This window comes from Primulina tabacum, chromosome 15 (genome assembly GCF_025594145.1).
Source record: "Primulina tabacum isolate GXHZ01 chromosome 15, ASM2559414v2, whole genome shotgun sequence".
NCBI lineage: Eukaryota > Viridiplantae > Streptophyta > Magnoliopsida > Lamiales > Gesneriaceae > Primulina > Primulina tabacum.
In genome coordinates, this window is record NC_134564.1 from 28281471 (window position 1) to 28308461 (window position 26991).

At 33.9% G+C, this 26991-nt stretch overlaps 2 protein-coding genes across 3 annotated transcripts; both read left to right on the plus strand.

Annotated features, from left to right (window-relative positions):
- The first annotated feature begins 4551 nt into the window (after positions 1–4551).
- LOC142526035 (uncharacterized) lies at positions 4552–5937 on the plus strand. The gene has a single exon (XM_075630309.1). It carries the CDS (start codon positions 4552–4554, stop codon positions 5935–5937), a length of 1386 nt encoding a protein of 461 aa, XP_075486424.1.
- Positions 5938–11587: 5650 nt separating this feature from the next.
- Positions 11588–16277, plus strand: LOC142527805 (uncharacterized). 2 transcript variants are annotated; one of them, XM_075632746.1, is made up of 8 exons: positions 11588–11755; positions 11855–11891; positions 12175–12419; positions 12953–12995; positions 13216–13466; positions 13997–14039; positions 14264–14475; positions 15429–16277. In XM_075632746.1, the coding sequence occupies exons 1-8, from the start codon at positions 11711–11713 to the stop codon at positions 16059–16061; spliced, it is 1509 nt and encodes a 502-aa protein (XP_075488861.1). In that variant the 5' UTR covers positions 11588–11710; the 3' UTR covers positions 16062–16277. The 2 variants fall into 2 exon arrangements, with proteins under 2 accessions (XP_075488861.1, XP_075488860.1); XM_075632745.1 differs by having other exon boundaries at positions 14258–14475; positions 15429–16275.
- Positions 16278–26991: the final 10714 nt, after the last annotated feature.

A 26991-nucleotide genomic window follows, 5' to 3' on the forward strand; every position in this document is an offset into this window, starting at 1 on the left:
CAAATCTTTGTACAGTCTCAAATTGGCGCCAAGGTGTTGGTACAAGATATTTGGTTCTTATATCACGAGTATTGGATACAACAGATTGAGTGCAGACCGTTGTACGTATTTCAAGAGGTCTGGTAATGATTATATCATTTTGTTGTTGTACGTGAACGATATGTTGGTAGCAGGCCCAACAAAGATCAGGTCCAAGGATTGAAGGCATAGTTGGCTAGGGAATTTGATATGAAAGAATTGGGACCAACAAACAAGATTCTAAGTATGCAAGTTCACCGAGACAGAAGTAACATAATGATTTGGCTATCCTAGAAAATTTATTTGAAGAAAGTCTTGCAACGCTTCAACATGCAAGATAATAAGCCAATTTTGACCCCTCTTCTTATTAACTTCAAGTTATTCTCCGAGATGTATCCTAGCAGTGAAGCAGAGATGATGAAGATGTCTTGAGTACCATATGCATCAGCAGTGATAAGTTTGATGTTTGGCATGATCTATACAAGACCAGACATTGTTCAATCAGTGGGAGCAATTAGTCGGTATATGGCAAATCCTGGACGAGAGCATTGGAGTACTGTTAATAGGATCTTTAGATACATTAAGGGTACCTCAAATACTGCATTATGTTTACGGAGGATCAGATTTTACACTCAGGGGACTATGTCGATTCAGATTATGTAGGTGATCTTGATAAGAGAAAATCTACTACTGGTTTTGTGTTTACACTTGCAGGGGATCAGTAAGTTGAGTTTCAAAACTACAAACAGTTGTGACGTTATCTACGACGGAAACACAATATATGGCAGCTAGTCAACCTTGTAAGGAAGCAATATGGATTAAAAGGTTATTGAAGGATAGTCAAACACAAACAAGAGAATGTTTTTTTGTTTTGTGACAGTCAGAGTGCTTTGCATATCACAAGAAATCCAACCTTTCATTCCAGGACTAAACATATTGGAGTTCAATTTCATTTTGTTCGAGAAGTAGTAGAAGAAAGAAGTGTTAATATGTATAAAATTCATACAAATGATAACATAGTTGATATTCTGATCAAGTTAGTGAACATTGATAAGTCTAAGTGTTGTAGATCCTCAAGTGGCCTAGCGAAAACGTAGCAGCAGGGTATGACAAGAGTGAAAAGATGTGTGAAAATGTGTTTGATTCTCAATCAAATCTCCAAATGAGATAAATGTCGGCAATTAAATGTAGGTGGCATATTGCATTTAATGGCATGGATAATTTATGGAGATGGTTGGCAGATTGTTGACGAGGAAAATTCAGGCGTAAAATTATATGCGTTTTCACACGGAAAAAAAGCTTTACAAATAGAGCTCACTCTCCTCATTTCATATCATCCCTTCATCGAGTTTTCTCTCATCTTATAGCATTTGAATGCTTAGTTCTGTAATATTTGTGAAGTGTTTTGTTATCATATATTAAGAGAGTGTGTTTTCTCTTTGGAAACACAGTGAGTGGGTTGTACACTATAAAATATTATACTGAAATTCTTTTCATTTTGCCCTGTGGTTTTTACCCTAATAATTTTTAGGGGTTTTTCACGTAAATCTCGATATCCAGTTTATCCTTTATTTTCATATTTATTATCTCAAGTTACCGCACATAAGACCAACACACCTGACCTCCCGATTCAAATGTAACAAAATGGGAAATCTACCATAAAGAGAAACTCATTTCCCGATAGCCAACCTATAAAGGAGAGGAGTTAGCTAATCGATTAATACTCATATTCTTACGTACCAGACTTTGATCAATCATCCATGATAGGAGATAAATAAGGGTTTTGCCTTCAGATTTGACGAATGAACAATAAATCCGTGGACAAAAATCTTATAATTTGAGATTTATGACACCGACAAGGAAATAAGATAAAGATTCATCTGGCGATCTCTCGTCTTTTTTGTGCATGTTTTTAGACGGGTCGCCACTTAGAACGAAAAACAAACTTTCCAAGATCACGCTTCTTGGAAAAATCACATCCAGAATGAAAAACCTTGAATTACCAAGCTTACATATAAAAATTGTGGATGATAAAAAATGAAATATATTAAAAGTGGAATTGTTTGAGGATGTTGGCAGATGCTGCAACAATGGCGTAAAGTATAATTAGTTTATGATCTCACACAACTTTTTAAAGAAGTGATTAATAAAAACAAATGTGATTAGTTTTATAAAGCATAATTTTATGTTTAATATTTTTTTCTCTAATAATAATACAATTATTAAAACGTAAAATAAAATGTAAGATTTATTTTCGAAATTCTTGTTATTAATATTGTCAATATATTTAATATTAATATATTAGACTTATTTCTTCATTTTTGTACTTACTATGGATATTATTAATATTTTTTTAAAATTATCTATTTGTTTATTTCTTATTACTGTTATTATTATTTTTTATATTATATTATATTTAGGTTAGGTCATTTTATACACATAGTTGGGATACTTTTGTCATTTCATGGTGATACACAAAATTAATATATAAAATTATACCAAATACATCCTACTGTGTTATTTATCCATATCTTTTAGTTTATAATCCATCTAGTAACTAACCTTATCACATGTATCAATCAGAGTCTAACTTGTTACTATAATCATTTTTGTAGAAGTGAAATCAACATTATACGTGTTTTGGGATCTCAATTTAACTAAACAGAAACAAACATAAAATTTGAATTTAAAAAATATTTAAATTTATTTTTAAAATTAATAATTAATAATATTTTTTAGTTATTAACAATCATATATTACTTTTATCCATTCGGAAATAAATTGTTTATTAACTTTATATACAATTGTTTACGATCCAATCATTTGCCTGGTATTTTGATGGAGACAATAAAAAACATACGATCCATTTTAAATTTAATTAAATAAAATAGATTATGACTTTTTTAAATCGAGAAAAGGGAGTTGACTGATGTTAGTTAGGTGAGTTCATTTATTAGGTCATTAATTAGTTAGTTAGATTTTATTTTTTTAAAAAAATATTTTTTTAATTGATATATCGGGACCTCCCCGATTTGAGGTTTCATTTATTCCCGTTTTTGTGTTCTTCACTGATAAAATAATCAAAAATCATTTGAAAATTTGAAGATTCGTAGAGAAGTAAGTATATACTCGAATGTTGTTCAGTTTAATTCTGGCTGTATTTTGTTAGAATTTTTGTTAGTGGAGTTAGTGTGAGTATTTACGGTCTAGCAACGTGTAGATTGTGTGGGTCGAGTAGGTGGATGGAGTGTGAGTCAAACATGATAGTATGGGACAGTGTCTATACCCATATATAGGATGGGTCGAGATTCACCTGTGGGTCGAGGTGTGCACACCTCGACAGATTGGTCGAGGTGTGTAAACCTCGACCCACACGTGGGTCGAGGTGGGTCGAGGTGCACACACCTCGACCCACGTTTCTTCAAACCTGTGTTCTAGGTGCACGTCAAACTCGACTCGACTCAGGTTCGAGCTCTTCACACGTTCCTATGTGTGGATCGAGTGATGTGTTGGTTGAGTAGTGTCTAGTGATGTGTTGGTCGAGGTTGTAAATATGTTGGATGTTGCATTCATTAGCATATTTTTTTAAATAAATAATATTGTCTATAATTTAATATTCTTATTTATGTTTTGTAGGTTATGTCAACCGTTATTCTATTTGAGTACAACGGCAAATGAGAATATAATGAAGATAATATATTTAAATGGCGTTCATGGCCGAGTGGTAAGTGGGCAGCTATTCCTTTGGATTCTGATATTTGTTCAATGGAATATATAGAAAGTGAGATATACAGGATTATGAATCTAGGCGGTACAGAAAAATTGAAATTAAGTTATCTTCCTGATGCGCAGCATTGCAATATTCGTCCAATTTATATTGATGATAATAATGATTTGAAAACATACTTATATTTTGGATGTGCAAAATAAAGAGCAGTACTTCATGTCGAATTTGAACTAAGTGTTGTTTCTCTTGATATTGTTGAAATTGAAAATATCATATCACCGGATTTAAATTTGACTCATTTGGATGATGAGTATGTCGATGATGAAACAAATATGTACGATCACTATTTTGATAGAACTTTTGTCTCAAATGACCATTGTACCAATAATGATGTATTAGAAGATATAAATACATCAACTGAAAATATACAAGAGAATGATGTGAGAAACACATAAAATGATGTGGAGGATATAGATGTGGTACATGTGGATGATAACGATGTCAACATCCGTGTAGCTCATGATACTGAGACTCATGTTCAAACTGATACATATTCATTTACCGATGGTTCAAGCTTATTTATTGGTCAAAGATTTTCAAGCAAGACCGAAGTGAAGAAAGTGCTATCCAAAATTGCTTTGGACTCGTCTTTTGAGTTTGAAAGTGTCAAATCTTCTCGAATTATCTATTCGGTTCGTTGTGTGAATAAATGTTGCAGCTGGAGAATTTGGACTTCATAACACGAGAACTCAACAGATTTTGTGATTCGTACATACTACAACACACACAATTGTGACTTGACTGGAATGCGTAAAAAGCATCGACAAGCCAGTTCATCTGTCGTTTGTGATATGTTGGCAGAGAACTTTCGAGGACAACAAAAAACACCTCAACCAAAATCTATTATGACAATGATGCGGAATAAGGGGGTTGACATTACCTATTACAAAGCCTTGAAAGGCAAACAACTTGCTCATGATATCTTTAGAGGTGATCCTGAAAGAAGTTTTGGTCTTCTACCTTCATATTTGAAAATGGTCGAGAGAATGAACCCTGGTAGTATAATAGATTTAGTAGTAGATGAGCATAATAGATTCAAGTATTTGTTTTTAGCATATGGCGCATGTGCAAGAGGATATAGATGCATGAGAAAAGTCGTATCTATTGATGGTACATGGTTGAAAAGAAAGTACGACGATACTTTACTTGTGGCCTCAGCACAAGATGGAGATTTTCATCAATATCTTTTGGTTTGGGCTGTTGTTGATGTAGAACCCATTGCTTCGTGGAGTTGGTTTTTGACGAAGCTCTTGAAAGTAGTGGTTGATGAGGAAGAGTTGGTGATTATCTCAGACAGACATCTGGGCATCATTGCTGCAATTGCCAATGTTTACAAAAATGCACACCATGGTCATTGTATATGGCACTTGTCACAAAATATGAAAATTCGTTGCAAAAAGAAGGGTTGTACCGAAATGTTTATGCGGTTAGCAAAAATTTACAAGCAAATCGACTTTGACTTGGAGTACGAAAAGTTTAAGAAAATATATCCCGATGCTACAAAGTTTTTGAATGAAAGTTATTCATTGGATCGATGGACTCGAGCATATAGCCCAAGATCTCGGTATAACATTATGACAACTAATGGTGTTGAATCAATAAATGCAAGATTGCGTGAAGAAAGACAACTTCTAATCATTGCACTACTAAATTCTTTGCAGACTTTGACTATATCTTGGTTTTCAAGGTATCGAAATGCATTCATCGCATCAACAACAAATTTCACTCCAACTGTTGAGTCGATTCTGTGTGAAAGGTTTAATATCGGTCGGGGATATCAAATTTATGAGCTGGGCCGTCTTGAGTTCGATGTTCGAAGTGCTACAAATAGTGACATTGTGGATTTGGAATCGAAGAGATGTACCCGTAGAGAATTTGATATTGACAAGATTCCATGTTCTCATGCAATTGCAGCGAGTTACTTTTGTGATGTTAATTTTTATTCTTTGTGCTCAGAGTATTGTTCTGTTATGATATGGTCTTTAGCCTATTCTGAGCCAATTTATCCCGTTCTAAATCAGAATGAGTGGCCACTTGATGATATGTTAGTACTGCCACCTGTGATCAAAAGAAGACGTGGAAGGAAAAAACAAAACAGATTTCCATCCGTAGGAGAATTTGGTAGAAGATAGGATTGAATAATATGTAATTTGTTTGAATTTAAATACAATCGATTTGATTTTATTAATATGTATGTGTTTGTGGGGAATTTTTAATTGTGTTTGACGGGTGGTCAGTGGGTCGAGTGGACAAGATTGTAATGTGTGCAGTAGATTTTTGAGTTTGGGTCGCGCGGGTGGTAAATTATTTCATTTTTGGGTCGCGTTGGTCGAGTGATAATGTTAGGGGTTTGGTTTAGGGTTTAGGGTTTGGGTCGATTGGGTAGGAGATTTTGAGTTTTGATCATTTTATAATATATAATTCACTTTATATATGATTAGAATGTAAATATATATAAAAAATTTATTTGTGTAAACATTTTAATATGAGTTATATATTATAATTTAAGTATGTTAGTTAAAAAATTCATAACAAGTAGAAGAATGTATCTCTTATTCTAACAATATAGGTTGAATTTATACTGGAATAAAATTCTTAACAAATTTTATAATTCCACTAAAATTCTTAACAAATTTTATAATAATAGAACTAAAAAAACTCATTACATATTCACTTTAAAGAATGTATAACGAAGCATATGAAATTAATGTTTATTGTATATAAATATTAACAAATTTTATAATTTCACTAAAATTCTTAACAAGTTTTATAATAATAGAACTAAAAAAATTCATAACAAATTTCATTACATATTCACTTTAATGATATATTGAAGCATATCAAATTAATGTTTATTGTATATAAATGATTCGAGGATACTCGACCATAAAGCGTGACCCACTACACTCGACCCAACATTGGGTGGAGTCATGTTGGATAATAAATTCTTTTAAAAAAATTTATCGGTGATATAATGTGTCTTAAAACATGGTATAAGCTACAAAGAAATTTTGGGTATGTGTCTTGAAACATGGTATTAGCTCATTAAAATTTATCGGTGATATATAGTTATATCTTGAAAGAAGATTGCCACAAACTTTTAGCAAATCATGTTTCATGGTTTAAAATAGATACCTACACGACCCAATGAATCGAATCAATTTTCATTGTTTAAAATAGATTGAATATATGGATCACAGACATTAACTAAAAATCAATATAATGTAACTAAAAATCAATAAAATGTATCACATAAATGTTTTAATCCAACGACTTAATTTATCCCAAATACAACAACAACAATAATGCCTAAATTCTTCAATCTTCTCATCGTTAAGTTGATAGGCATTTTCCCTAAACATGGTATAAGATGCTAAACAGTATACTCCACATTCACCGCTGCAATGAAAAAACAAACATTAATTATACATTGATATACATTAAACAATAATAAAATAATAATTTTTAAAATAAAAAATTTTAACCTGGTCTTTTGAGTAGGAAAATTTTCTGGCCTAACTATACTCCATCTTTCTGAAGCATCAACACCCAACATATGTGAAAGCATAAGGGACAAAGGGTTAATAAGTTTAAGCAATGTCTTGCCCGAACTATCTACGTTGCGGTCTGAATCCATGATTGTGATATTCTTACGTCTACGCAAAACTTTTAACAAAACCCAATGCCCAGGAAGATGAAATGATATCAAAATTATTTTGGCTTTGTTCCATGGAATAGCCGGGCACTCACCAATTTCTGCTATCACATAGGGTATCAAACATTCTATATTATTCTTTCCGCCCTCATTGAAAGCACTCAAAACCAGCTGATGAAAATCGACGTCCATCAATGACACCTCATGTGACATTAAATGTGAGTACGTCCTTTGTAATTGGAGCAACCCTCGACAACATTCTTGAATATGCTGAAAGTAATAAAGTGAAAGATGTTAATTACTAACTCAACGTAAAAAACAAAAAACAAAATAAGAAAAAACATACGGTCTCGGTCAGCCAAGAAGCAGGTGTCCCCAATACACAAAACCACAAGCTATCGTAGGACGAACACTGTCCATATATCCTCGTATTTTCCATACAAGAATTAATCTCAGCACTTACACGTGGCCACGATCTATTGGCGAACATTCTAGCTATTTTCTCAAAAGTCAAAGACATCATATCATTCATAACATGATGATGAAGTTCCTCGTCTGTCATAGGCTCTTCCTCCAATGTGAACAATCTTAACTTATGGCCCGAAGTTTTTTCAAAAGCTCGAGTCAAAGACGGATCGCTCACAATTCGAATATTTGGATCCACCTCATCTGCTCTCATAAATGGAATATCTTCAAACTATGCCTTGATGTCTCGCCTTGATCTGAGAGAATAATACATACAATTTGTCATTTTTCATACTCAAAATTAAAAATCATATAAATATTGATAAAACTTACCAACATTGACATTCATTGAAGGTAATCTCCCAATTATATCCTTCAAACTCAAGATATCGTCATACATATTTTTCAATTGATTTATGATATCGGCTTGGTGCTTTAGTATCGTCCCAACTTTATCCTCCAAACTTGTTAAACGAAGTTCATACATATCTGCAAGAGATGTATGATCTCTATGCATAGATGTATGTCTCATGTGAGTCAATGGAGGAGACAGTTGATTCAGGAGTGAAGGACTACGAGATGGCTGAAAAGATTTTCTGATTTTATCTCGAGATGATATGGAGTATGTATATGTGAATGACTGGAGAAACGGTCGATCTTCAGTCTCAGTCTGTACACCCACTTCATCATCTGGGTCGCCCAATGGATCTTGAGTGCAAATTACTTTGATACCTTGGAAAATTAACTCCGTAATGTGATTGATTATCACATCATTAGAATCAACAAAATTGTCAGTCATATAATGTACAGACATCAGCTCCTCTGTGATGGGAATGAGCATCCCAAAATATCTATATTAATCATTAACAATAAACATTAAATTAGTTAACGGTTAACAAAAAATATATTAGATAATACGAAAAATAAATAAAATGAATTTTTTGTATTTACCTTGTTATGTACATTTTTAAATGCTTTGTTCACATCATCTATGGAAGGGGAATGGTTTTTACTTCATTTTCTAGTCAATCAATGACACATCCGAGGTATCGGCACATTGGGACCTTCTCGATGTCTAGCGAACACTTCAGCAATTGCTGGAAAATATTCATAGGCCAAAATCTAGCACAGAAAAATAAACACATTATTAGTATGATATAAAATAACAAGGATATTTCATTTAATGAACAATATTTAGTTACTTGCTGTAAAGGATGAATAAATCTATTTATATGGAAGCTACCGAACCCACTAAAATCTGGATCATTTCCACGGCGTGCTACCAAATTTTCATAGCTTCTGAACTTAGTTTCAAGATCTTTTCTAAGTCCATAAATTACTTCTTCGAAAGCTATTATACCCCAGGGATAGTTTATAAAACTATCAAAGATATGTACTAATCTAATCCATTCTAAATCCACGGTATCATTTTTATTTTTTCGTTGTCTGCCTAATACACCTACCACGAACAAAAGACATGTCAATTTTACCTTCTCAATGTCTATTTCTTCTCCTAAATCATTCTCATATTCATCAATTCTATCTATCAAATCTCTCAAACGTATACAGTAACTTCCACCAAAATGTCTCTCCCTAAATTCATCTTCTTCATGTATCATATGATAAAAATTTGAACAATTTAGGCCAGTTAACAAACAATACTTTAACAATGAAAATCGTAAAAGTCGTTTACGATATATCATCCAAAATTCATTACTGTCATAACCTTGCAACCGGCCATTAGGGCGGGGCGGGGCGGCCCGCCATTTTGGCGGGCCTCTAAATGGCCAACCCAGCCCAACCCACCTTGGGCCGCGGGTTAGGTGGGCCAACCCGCTTATTATTTTTTTTTAAAAAAACTAAACAATATTAAAATAAACATAGAAGAAAAATATATTTCAGTCAAATAATTTCATAAAAAACTTAAAAACATTGAAATAAGACATTGAAAGCATACAACAATCAACATAATCCATAAAAAAATAAAATGCTTATTCTAATTCTCACAAGATTTCATCGTACACATGTACTAAAAATTAACTCATGTAATATCACCAACCGTAAATACAATGAAACCTTTAAATGTGAATTCCAAATCTTTTTTAGTATACACTTTCTCCAGTTTCTTAAGGGTTTGTCTGCACAAGGCACCTAGCTCTTACCATCCACATTTTCTTAAAAAGTGAGAAACATTGGAAGATAACACAAAGTCGAGAAAACAGACGGTTGTAAATTTCAGAAAATATTATGTGTTCAACAATACACATAATTACTTTATTTACTATATTATTTCGATAATTCTGGATTAATTCGAGTTAAACATTAAAAAAAGAGAGGAGACTGGAGAGTATAACATTTTCAAAAAAAAATATAAGCATAGAGATTTTACCAGATTGATTGAAGTTAGGCACATGAGAAAAAATAAGAAAGAAATAGGAATTTTTATATAAAATTAAAAATATAAAATTCGACCCTACCCAAACAGGCTCAACCCGTTTGGCCCGCCTCCAAACGGGCTGCTATTTTATCAACCCAACCCGCTCAATTTTTATGGTAGGGCGGGCTGGCCCAACGGGCCTGACCCAATTTGACAAGCCTAATCATTAGCACATAAAATTAAATTATCAAATTGAGTATACTGCATCAAATATTCTATCTCTTTCTCATTTAAAAATGATACAATCTTCTTACAAATTTCAACGTATCTTGATCCTAAAGTTAACTTGCATTCAAAGAATTGATTCCTTCCAAGTTTAGCGGGGAAGTAAATCTGCAAAAAAAAAAAAACAAACAAATAAAAAGGTTATTAGTTGTAAAAATTTAAAATTAAACCGTTTTGTTCATTTTAAATTGGGTCGAAGTGGGTCGTGTTTGTCCCGACTCAAGGTGAAGAGCTCTTCACCTTGGGTCGTGACCCCTTCAACTTAAGCACGACCCAGAAGACACGACCCATGGAGCTTGGTGAAGCTTCACCCTGGGTCGTGGTCGTTAAGCACGACCCCTGGGTCGTGAAGTCTTCACGACCCATGGGTCGTGAAGCACGGCTTCACGACCCAGGGGGAGCTTTCACGAGCTCACGACCTAGGGTGAAGCTCCCCCTGGGTCGTGAAGTCTTCACGACCCAGGGTGAAGAGCTTCACCCAGGGGTCGTGAAGAGCGACCCTTCACCCGGGTCGTGTTTTCACCCGGGGTCGTGAAACACGACCCGGGGTGAATTCTTCACCCTGGGTCGTGAAGAGCTCGAGCAGCTCTTCACAGACGAGACCCAATAGATTTCACATCTCAAGATAAATTTCTTATCAATACGTGGTTTCTCGTTGGATTTGTTGCAGAAGAATACCTTGTAGGTTCATGGTTAATTGTTAGCCAAAAAACCAATGTATGCAGGGAGGTTGAGAAGAAAATAATTTTTTGTGAAGATAAGGAATGAAATGAGATCTAGGGTTGAGCAGGGAAAGATGAAAAAATTGAGTCGAGTAAATTTTTTTTATTTAATTAAATTATAATAAAAAATTAAAATACACTAATAAAAAAAGTAATTTTTAAACAAATTTAAAACAAAAAATAAAAAAATAAATTACGTTTACTCCCTTTTGTTAATAAACAATTCGTCAACCCCGTTTTCCTCATTTTCCCTGTTTTGATGTATGTATCACCACCGTTGAAAGTTGAAAACATTTGAATGATAGAATAATGGCGCCAAATTTCGAAGCTTATTGTAAGCATCTGGAAGATTCAAAAGTCGTGGCTTGTGGTGTATGTGCGTCTAAAGAAGAGAAAGAAATATGCCCAATTATCCAAAATTGGAGCTTCACGCCGCGGATTCTCGGGTCAGAAAAACTTGAGTTCCTCGTATTTCTAGAGTCTAAATCTTTTCACGCATTGTAATTTATTATGATTGTTGTTTTTGTTGTTTTTGTTGTTTTCAGCTTCTGGGTTATCTGGATTCGGCTTCACTTCCATCAGGTGTTCTTAATCTTTCTCTTCGTAATGTTTATTTTTATTTTTATTTTTATCGTCGCTCAATAATTTTTGGCTGAGCAAGAAAAGGGGCGCAAATTTGATATTTGGGGGATGAAACTAACATAATGAAAAATTTTATACTTAAATTATTACTGGTTTTTGGTTAGTACTGTTGTGACCCTGTTTGGCGCAGACTGTTCGATAGAATGACTGAAAGAAGCTATTTTATGTGTCTTGATGGTGTAACTTTATCGTTTCAAACTTTCTCTTTCTTCCCACTTTTCAGAACCTCCTGACATCCGAAACTGGTTCTCAAGCTACGTATATGAGTCCAATACGCTCCATGGTTTTCAAGATTTTGATGCGTCTGCCGAGATTTTCAATGAGGAAGAAAAGAAAGCGAAGTTGGATGATATTCGAGTAGTTGACAAAGTTAATGATTGTTTATTTGCTGGTAAAATGGAATTTTTGGATGGGGTTGTTAAATGTAATGAGTCTGATGAATTGGAAAACAGCAAGCGTGCCGCTGTGGTAATTGAACTTCTGTTTTCATCCTTTTATATTTTATTAATTAATTAACGAGCTTCAATATTGAAGCACAAATCTTGATCCGGAGTAGAAAGAATCTAAAAACAAGCCTTTCAGTTTTTTTCTTCTCAAGGGGACGCAATTGAAATAATTACATACAAATTATTTGGAACATAATATCTATCTGAACCTGTTCATCATGTTCGGTACATTCTCTTTTTCTTTATTTTTTTTACCAGATATTTGGTACATTTTCAACTCAGCCTGAAATGTGCACACTACTGTCACTGTTAACTGCTGCAAAGCTCTGGTGAAGGAAAAGTACTTTTAGTTGAAATGTTTAATCGTAAAAGGGATTGAAGCCCTATCACAATGTTTGGTTTTGTTTTGGCCTCTTGGGAGATTTGGAGAAAATAACCTTTTGCGTATGTGTTTTGCGGATGTGTTTTCATAGTATATTTGGTTTTTTTGGGTGAGAATGAGGTTATTAATCTACTTGTCATAATCTTTCAATTTTTGGTGGACTTTTGTGATAGATTTCAAGATTGTCCGACTCCGACTCACTTTTGCTTTCTTCAGGTATGCAAAACTCTTCTGGGCATCAATACTGTTAATATACTCGCAACATATAAAATGTTTGTATAATTTGATCCTTGTGTTAGAAGCAAAGATCGGTTAAAATGTTTACTTTCAAGTTCCAAATTCCTTTTGCCATTCTTTGGCAGCTGATATAAAAAAAGATTGATCTACATAAAGCTCTAAATAGACAAAATGCGATCACTGTTCTTTTTATTTATAGTATCGGAACCTCCTGACATCCGAAACTGGTTCTCAAGCTACGTATATGAGTCCAATACGCTCCATGGTTTTCAAGATTTTGATGCGTCTGCCGGGATTTGCAACGAGGAAGAAAAGAAAGCGAAGTTGGATGATATTCGAGTAGTTGACAAAGTTAATGATGGTTTACTTGCTGGTAAAATGGAATTTTTGGATGGGGTTGTTAAATGTAATGAGTCTGATGAATTGGAAAACAGCAAGCGTGCCGATGTGGTAATTGAATTTCTGTTTTCATCCTTTTATATTTTGTTAATTAATTAACGAGCTTCAATATGGAAGCACAAATCTTGATCTGCAGTAGAAAGAATCTAAAAACAAGCCTTTCAGTTTTTTTCTTCTCGAGGTGACGCAATTGAAGTAATTACATACAAATTATTTGGAACATAATATCTATCTGAACCTTTTCATCATATTCGGTACACTCTTTTTCTTTATTTTTTTTACCAGATATTTGGTACATTTTCACTCAGCCTAAAATGTGCACACTACTGTCACTGTTAACTGCTGCAAAGCTCTGGTGAAGGAAAAGTACTTTTAGTTGAAATGTTTAATCGTAAAAGGGATTGAAGCCCTAACACAATGTTTGGTTTTGTTTTGGCCTTTTGGGAGATTTGGAGAAAATAACCTTTTGCGTATGTGTTTTGCGGATGTGTTTTCATAGTATATTTGGTTTTTTTCGGTGAGAATGAGGTTATTATTCTACTTGTCATAATCTTTCAATTTTTGGTGGACTTTTGTGATAGATTTCAAGATTGTCCGACTCCGACTCACTTTTGCTTTCTTCAGGTATGCAAAACTCGTCTGGGTATGAATACTGTTAATATACTCACAACATATAAAATGTTTTTATAATTTGATCCTTGTGTTAGAAGCAAAGATCGGTTAAAATGTTTACTTTCAAGTTCCAAATTCCTTTTGCCATTCTTTGGCAGCTGGTATAAAAAAAGATTGATCTACATAAAGCCCTAAATAGACAAAATGCTCACTGTTCTTTTTATTTATAGTATCAGAGCCTCCTGACATTTGGAACTGGTTCTCTAGCTATTTGTACGAAACACCTATGCTGGATACTACAGATGGTTTCACATTTTCTGACTGTAAAGAAGGCGAAGAAAGTGAGGCATGTAATGCTGAATTGGCCAGCCATAGCAGAATTTCAGAAGTAGTTAAAAGTATCGACTTAGTTAAAGGTTCCAAGCAGACTTATCAAACTGACTCTACGGTATGCCTATCTCGTTTCCTTGTATCTTTGCATGTATGTTCTCGTGGCAGTTTTATATGGTTATACATTTACCAAATTGCATATTATGTTCTCGGAAGTGATCTATCAGAAGTTGTTGGAAACACAAACTAAATCTTTTATTTCTGGGATTAGAATTTGATTGATTTTTTATGTCTGTTTTTCCTGCTCTTTAGTTTTCCACTTTGTTTGACGTATTCTCGAAATCATTTATTTTCTTATTGTGCTTAAGGGAGAGTGTTGTATTTATCGTGATCCTTTATTCCATCACATAACGAGAAGATCATTTTTTCTTGAAGGTGTAGGCAACCCTCTCACCTGGAATAGATGCACTCTATTCCACAAAAAAGTGATAAAAAAATCTTATAATGACTGTCTATGTTCACCTAATAAATGGGGTTACCGAGTGCACTAGGTCAATCAATAATATAATTAGATTTTGTGTCCAAATTTGTTTAATATTGACTATTCATAAAATACATGATTTTGAATTACTTGAATGTAATTTACACACATTAAATATATCGATATATTTAATTTTTTTAATTAAATTAATCCAATTAATAAAAATGTGTCCCCCTGATTATAGTCTACACAGCATTCTATGCATTTTCCTTAATTCAAATATCTCATTTGTATGCTTTTGGTCAATCTATGGATACAATAGAAATACCATAATTGTCTGAAAATAGGAAAGTATAATTCCAAATAGGCACCAATACAAGTATGCAACTGGCAAATACATTAAAAAAAATTGCAATTTCACTTTTATAATGATTCCAATTTGGAGATCAGGGCTTCATAACAAACATGAAGATTAACATTAACATATTTATTGATGCGAATTTCTTGATTACAAACTGTATTTCCATTGTCCACATAACTGGATTTGGGGGCCTGCAAATGAGGCTAATATTGTTTTTCTGGATTTGCAGGATGGTCAAAAGCTTGAACGTAACCGAATTCCCCATGTGCCAAATGAGCTATCATCTGAAAGGATTTCTCAGCACATGTTGCCAGAACAGAAAGCACAAGCATGTAGCCATCACTCAGTCGAAGAATGCATAAAAAAAAACACAGATGGTAAAGAAAATAATGCGAAGTCAGATACTACATTCATGCGCAGAACAACTCGGAGTCATACAGTAGTGCACGTGGAGAATGATACAAGTCCTCAAGGAGGAAAATATCTTCCTTTAATTCAAACAAAGGATAATTCTGAAAACAGCCTATCGAACAAAGGAGATTTTGGGAAAGAAAACTTTGAAACTGCACTTCCAGAAAATGGTTTTGTTTGTACAAGAAACAGTGGTAGACGAACGGACATTGAGAGCTTCACAAAGCCTCAAAGAGTTCAATTCCAGACCCTAAGAAAAGGTGTGAAACATGGGCCGAACCCCGTGGAGAACACTAATACAAGGAGAAATGTTTTGTCTGAAACCACAAATTTTCCCTTGACTAATGCACTGGAGATTACAGGAAAGTGGTGTTGCCCTCAAAGAAAAAAACCGAACCGTGGCCCTCCTTTGAAGCAGGTTCGATTGGAGCGGTGGGTTCGTCAAGTCTAACTCACATGTGCTAGTTATAACATCTCGCTGGAATTGTACTCGGGGAGGTGATGACCTTGTGAATTCAATTTAGCTCGCTTGTATGGTAAAGAACATGGAGGCTTCAATGGACGAGCTATTTTAAATCAACTCATTATTCTATTTTAGCATATCATTAACTTTGTAATAGTATAATTTATGAATCAAATATAAAACTCAGTCCAATTCATCAATTTTAAACTCCATTCTAAAGAGAATATTATCGGAATATCTCATATTATTTATTTACAACAACTAATTTATTCTACAAAATATTTATATACATTAAATTAAAATATTAATACATTAAGTTATGCTTAATTTCTATAATGAAAATGATTAAAATTATTAATTAAATTAAATAAATCATAAATTTGTTTAAACAATTGCTTTAATTAAATTAATAATTAAACATATTCAAAATTTATGCATTTATAATTTTTATAATCACATCTTATATGTTTTTTTTTAAAAATTCTTGATAGTCATAAAATATGTTAACTAATAAATTTAATTGTATATCTTACTCAATAAAATATAAAATTATAAACATTAACTGATTTAGTTTGTTGGAATATTTAAGTTTTGATGGTGTGGTTGGCTTAAGAAATTAACTAAGAATTACTAAAATTCGGCACTACGAAAAATTCGGTGGCTGATAAGTTCAACAAACGATTTGCTCACATATGATAGTTCTTCAATGTCTACCTAACTAAATGGACAATCATTACTTATCATTCTCAGATTACTGAATCTTGTCAACGATCATGCATGAGCACTAAATTTATTTTCTTCATTAGTGGAGCATAACATCAACAAAACGAACATTCATAAGATGTTCAGTATTCTAGTTAAGAAAAACACTTTCCGACTGATTTGAGTCAATATCACAAGCATCTATTGTTGCCTTATATTATTAGTACATGACTTGTACAAATCATACAAGTGCATTTATGATCGTGATACGACAATATACAATTTATAATCGTTCAGATCCTAATATTTGAAGATCATCTGTAAAAGTTCAACTCTTAATTCAAACAGAAGACACTTTATGCAATCAATTTTTTCTATTCGAAGCTCTACTGAAAATATCAGAAGAACACTCTCAAAATCCTTATTAAATATTTTTTTAGAGATCATCTTGTGCTAGTCATATTCACTGTATTCTCTATTTGTGTTATCTTTTGAGTAAGTCTTTATAATTGATATGAAGAGTCTTTCTGTTGAGAAGTTTATTTAAAGTTGTGAAAAAGTCAATATTAAAGCAGTGTTAAGCCCTATTGAACTAGGTGTTTATAAAAGCCTGTAATATCTAAGTTTTTTGGTGAATAACTTTTGGAAACAGAAAAAGGGAAAGCGTATAATGATTTCAACCTTCGAACTTTCAGAAACCATTCTTTCAACTTATTTACAGATTTATTGTTTTTACTTTTGGTCACAAAGTTTCGGAAGACTCATTTTGCATTACATATCAATTGTATGCTGATATTTGATGGTCAATATCAGATTCTGCTATTAGCACAAGTAAAGATCACTTGATATTCAAAAGAGAATAAAATTGTGAGGTGTTTATTCACCTCCCTTTAAAGCACATCCACAGATCCTAACAAGTGGTATTGGAACGGGTTTTCTCAACATTTGAAATTATATATATAACGATGACATCTTTCAGCAAAATCCTCATGTTTTTAAAACAAGAGTTTGATGATTGAAAAAATCAGAATGCATGCTCATCTGGCATCCAAAGACGATGACATGTTTTACATCATTACTAACAATCCAATCAAAATCATGAAGGCCAACACTGTAGTAGCCATTATAAATGGTGCACCACAAATGTTAGAGAAACCATGGTCAGAATGGACTATAGATGAAAAAAAGGCAAACCTGGATAACGTGAAAAATGATATATTATAAATTTTTTTTTTTTGACAAAAACACATTAACTGCTGAATCATAGATTGATTCTTATCAAGATGTGTGCCAGTGCGAAAGAAATGTAAGACAAGTTGATTCAGCTCTTTGAGGGAAATGTTAAGACAAAAGAGAAAAAACTCATAGTAGCCATGAAAATTTGAGAACATCAATATGAAGTCCAGAGAATCTATAAATCACTTTGAAATTCAGTAGCATCATAATCAAGTTGGCAACTCTTAGAAAAGAATACCACAACAGGGAAGTACCCTTGAAAGTTATGAGAGCCTTTTCAAGAAAATGAGATGTAAAGACGATTTCCATGAAGAAAAAGAAAGATCCGAACAAGTTGGAGTTACATGACTTGTTTGCTGACTTAAAGGCATACGAGTTTGAATTTGAAACCAGAAGCGGAGAAGAATCTACTTCTAACCATCAAACAAAAGGTCTTGCTGTCATCTCAAGGAGAAGATTGAGCAATGATGCAATGCCATTGTTCGTCAAGAAGTTTTCCATGTTTATGAAGATGAACCACAAAACATTTCAGAACCATAATCACAATTGTAAGGAGTCACCATCTGTTGACATGACATGTTTCAACCGTGGAAAGACTTGTCACTTCATTGCTGAATATCCTAAGCCAAAGAAATATTATTATAAGAAGAAAGGACAAAAGAGAAATGACAAGAAATCTTGTAAAGGCTTGTAAGGCAATGGTTCCTGAAGATAATTAAAGCACATGGGCAAACTCCAGTTCCGAGTCGTCTTGTTCAGATAGCCAATTCAAGGAAAATGATGCCGAACAAGTTCAATGTTTCATGGCCAATGTTGATCCGGACATGAATATTGATAAGTTATTTAATTTTGATTCAAATGAATTTAAACGATCTAATTTAGTTAAAACATTACATGACATGGTTGAGAAGCACTCGAATCTTTCTCAGTCATTCGAGGAAGTCAAAATTGAAAACTAAAGCTTAACTGATTAGATCAATAAGTATATTTGTTCACAAAAAGACAGTTGTGACGATCTTAAAGATGAAAGTGACTAGGTTATAGACTGAAAATGCGAGACCTAGAGCTGATTGCCAGTTGATACTGATTGAAAATAAAAAATTTATTTACTGGCAAAAACATGGAATAAGTCTTCTGTTTCAGTAGAGAAAATACGAGAACTACATAAGAAATCTAAAGATAGAACTGGTTTCAGATTCAGTAGCAATGAAGGCATTTCTGAAACCAGTATCCAACCGCATCCGAATATGTACGAAGGGAAGTATATTCTTTTTGTGAGATCCCGTATGGGATATCAACATAAGGAACCCGGAGTTCGAGTTGGAAATTATGTAAATCAGGTGAACAAAGGTAGGCATTTTGGACTCAGATATGTTCATCCTGACAGAAAAACTTATCTGAATATTGAATCCATTGAAGTGTCAGTTTTAGTAGATAATACCTCAACGAAGTCTAGGAATTATCGATTTAAGAATAGTATGCATGTACAGAAGAGATAAAGACTGGAAAATAGAGACAATCGAGGAAGACAACATAATAGGATACGTTGTATGAAGAATAATGTAAGATCTTCTGTTGGACACATACCAAAATTTACCTGAAGTACAAAGGGTTCCTAAGAGATTAATCAAGTTCGGACCCAAACAGATTGGATATTAGTTACTAAATTTGTATGGGCAGAGAATCAAGATTTCCACTGATATAAGAAGATCAACTTGGAATTTAGATAGTGGATTCTAAAGACAAATGAATGGACAAGAGAAATTACTTTCAGAAGTTATCAAATGTAGCGGTCCAAAGATACCTACCTTTAGTGACAATTCTAAAAGTGATGTGTTATTGGTTGAAAATTTGTACAATAATCTAATCAATATCAGTCAACTATGTGATAATGAATATTTGGTAGAATTTCAGAAGCACACATGCACAATTAAGGATACTAATTCTAATGTTCTGTTGCAATGAATTAGAAAGTATAAATACTTATAAGATTAATTGAAAATATGTTCAACCTGATAATATTACATGCTTTGTTTCATCATCATATGATAAACAGTGGCTGTGGTATAAATATTTGAATCATTTAAACTTCAGATCTGTTAATGACTTGCGTAAAATGGATTTGGTTGATGGATTGCCTGATATAGAATTTGTTAAGAATAATGTTTGTTGAGCATGTCAACTAGGTAAACAAGTAAGATATAGCTTTAAGAATAAAAACAGTAAACTAACATCTAGATGTTTAAAATTATTGCTCATGAATTTATTTGGACCAATACCCATGATGAGTTTAAGGGGAATGAAATATACATTGGTCATTATTGATGATTTCTCTAGATTTACATAAGTAATATTTCTGAGTGGTAAGGATCATACGTGTTCTCAATTGATTAAAATTCTAAAACGCGAGAAAAATGAAAAATTAGTTTCAGTAGTCAAAATCAGAAGTGACCGTGGTACTGAATTTACTAAAAAAACCTTTGAGATATATTTGTCAGAATAGAGAATTATTTACGAGTATTCAACAGCTAGAACCCATCAGCAAAATGGAGTTTCTGAAAGAAAAAACAGAAGACTGAAGGAAGCAGCACAAACAATTCTCGTTGAATTAGGTATTTCGAAAAGTTTTGGATAGACGCAATGAATACTGTCTATTATACTCATAACCAGACTATGATCAACAAGAAATTTGGAAAGACATCCTATGAAATATGGAATGAGAATAATCCAAATATTTCTTATTTGCATATTTTTGGATGCAAATACTATATCCATAACAATGATAAGAATCACTTAACAAGTTTTCATTCAAAGTTAGATACCGTTATATTTTTTAGGTATTCATTAGTCAATAAAGCATTTAGAGTGTTCAACAAAAAACATTAAATGTTGAAGTGGCTGTGCATGTAGTCTTTGACGAATCTTTATTATTCATATGCAATCAAACATGAATGAATTACGTACTATAATGTATAATATTCAGCTAGAAGAAGACTTTGAAGATGATATGCCCAAAAGATCTATTCAATCTCCAGAACCTGATGTTCCTGATATGCAACCAACAACAGACATCAGCAGAGGGTAAGATCAAGTGGCTATTGATCAAATTATTCTAGAGGATGCTGAAGAGATCCCATTTCAAGATAATATTGATCCAATTCAAAAAAATAATAATAAAATCTTCTCATAACCAAATTACAAATGGAGTAAGACTCATTCTCCTAACTAGTAATCGGTAATCCTTTAACACCTCTCAAGACTAGGAGACAAATGATAAATGAATTTATACATGAAACGTTAATTTATCAATCAGAATCTAAGAAAATCGATGAGTCCCTTACTAATTCTCGTTTGATAGAAGCCATGCAGGATGAATTAAATATATTCAAGACTAATAATGTTTGGTACCTAGTTTCTTGACCCTGTCATCAAAAATCAGTAATCGGTACTAAATGGGTATTTAGAAATGAATAGAATGAAGATGTATTAATAGTTACAAACAATTTGAGATTAGTGGATCAAATATTTAGACAAGAGTAATGGATACATGTTGATGAGACTTTTGCTCAAGTAGCTCGACTAGAAGCTATTAGAATATGTCTTGCTTTTGATGCTTACAAAAATTTCAGTATATTTCAAATGGATGTTAAAAGTGTCTTCCTGAAAGTTTTATTACAAGAAGAGATATGTGTTGAACATCCTCCAAGATTTACTGATCATACTCTGTCGAATCTTGTATAAAAGGTATATAAAGCTTTATATGGCTTATGTCCCAACCATTATGGTGAACGAGACTCTGAAGATGTGCCATTTCAAGAAAGGCTTGAGCAGCCGAATCCAGTTGGCCTTAGCTGTATATAAAACCCACCAATTTTTCCGACTTAATGGGAGTAGCCATGAGTGCTGAAACTGACATCAAGCTCTGTGACGAAGAAATCAAACACAAATGGGCTTTCGTTGGTAAGTCTTCCCAAAGTGGACAAAGTTTCAAACAGCCCAACCATTCAAGTGGCCCATCGAAAGGAACCTTTGCCGCCTCCAAAAACAAAGAAATAAAGCCTTGTCCTAATTGCAACATTCAACACTTGGGGGGATGCTACGAGATGTCTGGTGCTTGTTTCAAATGTGGGAAATTAGCGTATCAGATCGCTTTGTCCTAAAAACAAGGATAAAGGAACTAGATCAAACATAGATACTAAAAAGCCAACATAAAACAAGCCCAATGATCGAGTGTTTTCCATGACCCAAGATGAAATGGACAATACAGATGACGTTGTGGCATGTACCATCTTAATCAATAAAATGCTTGCATATGTATGTTTGACTGTGGTGCTACCCACTAATTTGTGGCTAAAAGATTTGCCAAGAAAATAAAACTTGAATATGAAACTCTTAGCAAACCAGTAAGAGTAGCAAACCCTACTAGCAAAACAATTGAAACCCATAAAACGCACCGGAGCTGAAAATTTGGGTCAACAAACAAATTTTCGAGGCAGAATCTATTCAAATCAAAATGGTGGAGTTCAACGCCTTCCTAGGAATTGATTGGTTAACCAAGAACCATGCTTTGGTAGACTGTCAAAAAAGGAGTGTTAAATTACGAACTCAAAACCAAGAGGAAATCGTCTATCATGGTAAATCCAAGGAACACAAATATCTTTTATCTACATCACAGATCTGGAGGGCCATAAAATGCAATGAAGAGATTTACATGACAGTGATGAACAAGGTAATTAAAAAAACTACAACAAGGATAGAAGATATACCGGCCACACAAGAGTTTCCGAATATCTTACTCGTGGAACTTCCTGGCACAATTCCCGACCATGAAGTGGAGTTCGAAATTAATTTGGTATTTAGTGTTTTATTGATATCAAAAGCACAATACCGAATAGCTTCAGCAGAGCTAAATGAGTTAAAGTATCAACTGTCGGAGTTGTTGGACAAAAAGCAAATCCGACCTAGTGCATCTCCACAGGGATCCCCAATATATTTTTGAAAAATAAATATGGGAGTATGTGAATATGTATCGACTATAGTAAGTTAAATAAAGTCGCGATTAAAAATAAATACTTACTTCCGAGAATAGATGACCTTTTTGATCATTTAAAAGGAGCCAAGGTCTTTTCAAAGCTCGATCTAAGATCAAGATAACACCAACTGAAGGTCAAGGCAGAGTATATTCCTAAAAAAACCTTCATGACAAGATATGAAAATATAAGTTCACGGTAATGCCGTTTGGTTTGACCAATGCTCCAGCAGCATTCATGGATGTCATGAATAATTTTTTCAAGCTATAACTCGATAGGTTTGTTATAGTATTTATAGATGATATCCTTGTGTACTCACAAAGTGAGGAAGATCAAAAAGAATATTTTCGCTTCACTCCACACACGTTCATAGAAAAAGAACTATACGTCAAATTCAAGAAGTGTGAATTTTGGATAAAAAAACATCATTTTCTTGGGTTACATAATATTAGAAAATGGCATATTAGTGGACCCCAAGAAAGTGAAAGCAATCATGGACTGACCTCGACCAAAAAAGGTAACCGAAGTCCGAAGTTTTCTGGGTTTAGTTGGCTCTTATAAGAAATTTGTTGAATTTTTTTTTTCAATAGTCATTCATCTCGCTAAACATACACAAAAAAACTCCAAATTCAAATGGAATGAAAGGTGTGAGAAATGTTTCAAAATCTTGAAAAGGAAACTCGCTTCTACCCCAGTATTGGTACTCCTCGATGAAAGCAAGAATTTCCTGATTTACAGTGATACATCGAAGGGAGGGTTGGGATGTATGCTCATACGAGAAGGACAATTAATTGCCTATGCGTCAAGACAATTAAAATTTATGAGCAAAATTACACAACACACAATCTTGAGTTAGCTGCAATTGTTTTTTGCTCTAAAAATCTAGAGTTACTATATGTACGGTACAAAATGAGAGATATTCATCAATCACCAAAACCTCAAATACTTATTCACACAAAAATAACTGAACATGAGGCAGAGACGGTGGATCGAACTCTCGAAGGATTATGATTTAACCATCAGTTACCATCCGAGGAAGACAAACAAGGTTGGTGATGCCCTAAGTCGAAAGGACATGGAATAAATTTAGCCTATCTTTCAGCCCAACCATGCTTTAAAAAATCAATCAAACTAAAACAAAACCGAGATTTATCCTTGAAAAATATTAAGGAACAACTCCAAGTAGGGAAAGCCCAAGAATTTCAAACTGATGAGAAGGATGTTCCGTGGATGAAAATGTGTTGTGTGTAGTGAACTTCGATAGAATTCGGCAAGAAGTGATGTTCGAGCCACACAAGTCAAAAATTTTAGTTCATCAAGAAGCACCAAGATGTACCTAGATTTGGAAAAGAATTAAAGGTGGAATTGAATGAAGAAATATGCACCTGACTTTTGTCGTGCCAAATCTGTCAACAGGTCAAAGCTGAACATTAACGAACTGAGGACTTCTGCATCAACTAGAAATACCAAAATGAAATTGGGAGCACATTTCCATGGAATTTGTGGTAGGATTACCAAAATGAAGGAAAAATCATGATGAGATCTGGGTAATTGTTGATAAATTAACCAAATCTACACGTTTCATACCGGTTCGAATGAACTACAATCTGGATAAACTAGTCACTCTGTACACAAAATACATAGAAAGATTACACAGTGTACCAATAAGCATATTATCCGACAGAGGCCCAAGATTTGTGTCCCAGAGTTTCCAAAAAACCACGGGAACCAAAGTCATTCTCAGCACAGCTTACCACTCCCAAACGGATGCCCAAACTGAGAGGACAATAAAAACTCTCGAAAAAATGTTGAGGGCATGTGCCCTAGATTTCAGTGAAAATTGGAGTGAATACATACTTCTAATCGAGTTTGCTTATAATAATAGCTATCACATGAGTATCAAAATGACTCCTTATGATGCCCTTTATGGACGAAAGTGTAGGTCACCCCTACACTGGGATGAAATCAGGGAGAAAACTATCACGGGACCTGAACTTGTTCAAGTAACTGTTGATAAAACAACTATCATCAGGTATAAACTCAAGGCAGCACAAAATGGACAAAAGAGTTGGGATGATTTGAAAAAAGACCGTTAGATTTCGAAGTCGGTGAAAAAGCATATGTGAAAGTCTCAGCTATGAAAGGAGCGATTCGATTAAGCAAATACAGAAAACAAAATCCAATATATGTCCGACCCTTCGAGATTCCCGGAAAAGTCGGCACTTAGATTACCGACTGGTCTTGCCACCAGACATGTCAATAATTCAAAACCTCTTCCACATTTCACAACTAAGAAGATACATTCCTGACCCGAACTATATTCTTGAAATCACACTATTTCTAACAGAAGGAAACCTGAACGAAGAACTAAAATATGAAGAAGTCTTTATCTATATAATGGACAGCAAAGACCAAGTACTAAGACAACCATCATTCCATACATCAAAATACAATGGTCTAACCATGCCGAACGAGACAACACGAGAGTTAGAGGAGAAGATACACACCCAGTACCCATACCTTTTGAAGATCAAGCAGACCCAAGTTTCTAGGACGAAAATTCCAATAGGGAAGGTGGGATGTGAGGACCCAAAATTTTAAAGTGTAAAACATCTCAATGGTACTCAATTCAGTGTGTTGGAGCTTGAGGTGATGCAAGCTTGTAAGAATCGAAGTGAGACAACTCGAGGGTGCAAACCACTAGCTCATGGATCATAATATCTAGCTCGAAGAAGCTCATCTGTATTGTCCTAAAATGATAGTAAAATGCAGCCAATGGATGAGCTAGGAATTGGGCAACTTTATGGTGTAAAAGATGATCCTTTATTAAACAAAAATGACCTTTGAAGTGGTTGAGCAATTTGACCATCATGGAGGCTGTTTGGGCTCTAGGTTTTCGACCATATATAGCTCTTGATATGCCATTTTGCAGCATATAAATACCACCTATGTCTTAGACAATTCACACTCCAAAAATCCTCCACAAACTCACCAAAAATTCGGCCCCTTCGTGCGGGAAAATTTGCTGTTGTGCTCTTAAATTTTGGGCAGCAAGTAGGCATATAATCAATTATAGTCAAGCCAAGAAGTGTTCTAAGGAGTTGAGAAGCAAAAAAATCGAAATCAAGCCCCGTTAGAATCGTTATAGTTCGGCCTCCTCAAGCAAGTAACTGTCGAGATTGGGTGCTTCCAGTCAAGATTCTACAGCATCTAACCAACATTTTAAGGAATTATTTTACTCGTGTATCATGTCCAAGTCTTACTCGTAGTGTTGTCCAATTCACGTTCAATCTCTGCCAAGTTCTGCCAATGTTATGTTCAAATATCGATCAAGTTTAATTTGTATCTTTGAATTATAGTAAGTGGGTATATATATGTTTTAAAAGCTTATGTAAGCGTAAAATTTGATTGTATAATGTATGTTTTGCTATGACTCAATTTGTATTATTATATGCTTTCGCATTTGTATCTTTTTCTAAGTTCCATTCCGACTTGATAAGTCCGACTCAATACATTTCTTTAGTTTAAATTCGATAAATTCCTTCGAACCAAGTGATAAGTTTGTTTGATATCATTCGAATGGTGGTGCATCGGGCAAGCCTTCAAGAGAAAATGCTCTAGAGAGAGCCTGTCTATGGTAGAAGGCCCCAGAGGGAGCCCAGATGCGAGAAAAGACCTCAGATGGAGCTTATTTATAGGAGAAGGCTCCAGAAGGATCCCAATATCAATGATAACTCGTGGTCATTATTATAAGATATGTGTTCAGTATGTGATTCTAATTTTACAAGACTTTATTATATTAAGATTATGTTATGATGCGATCTAATCGTCTAATATGATATAAGTTTTGAACTTCATCTGTTTTGTTTTTACTTCATCTTTAAAAATGATCATTTTAAAGATAAGTATATGTAAAATTTATTATTCTGGTATTCGATCGGCTCCACTTG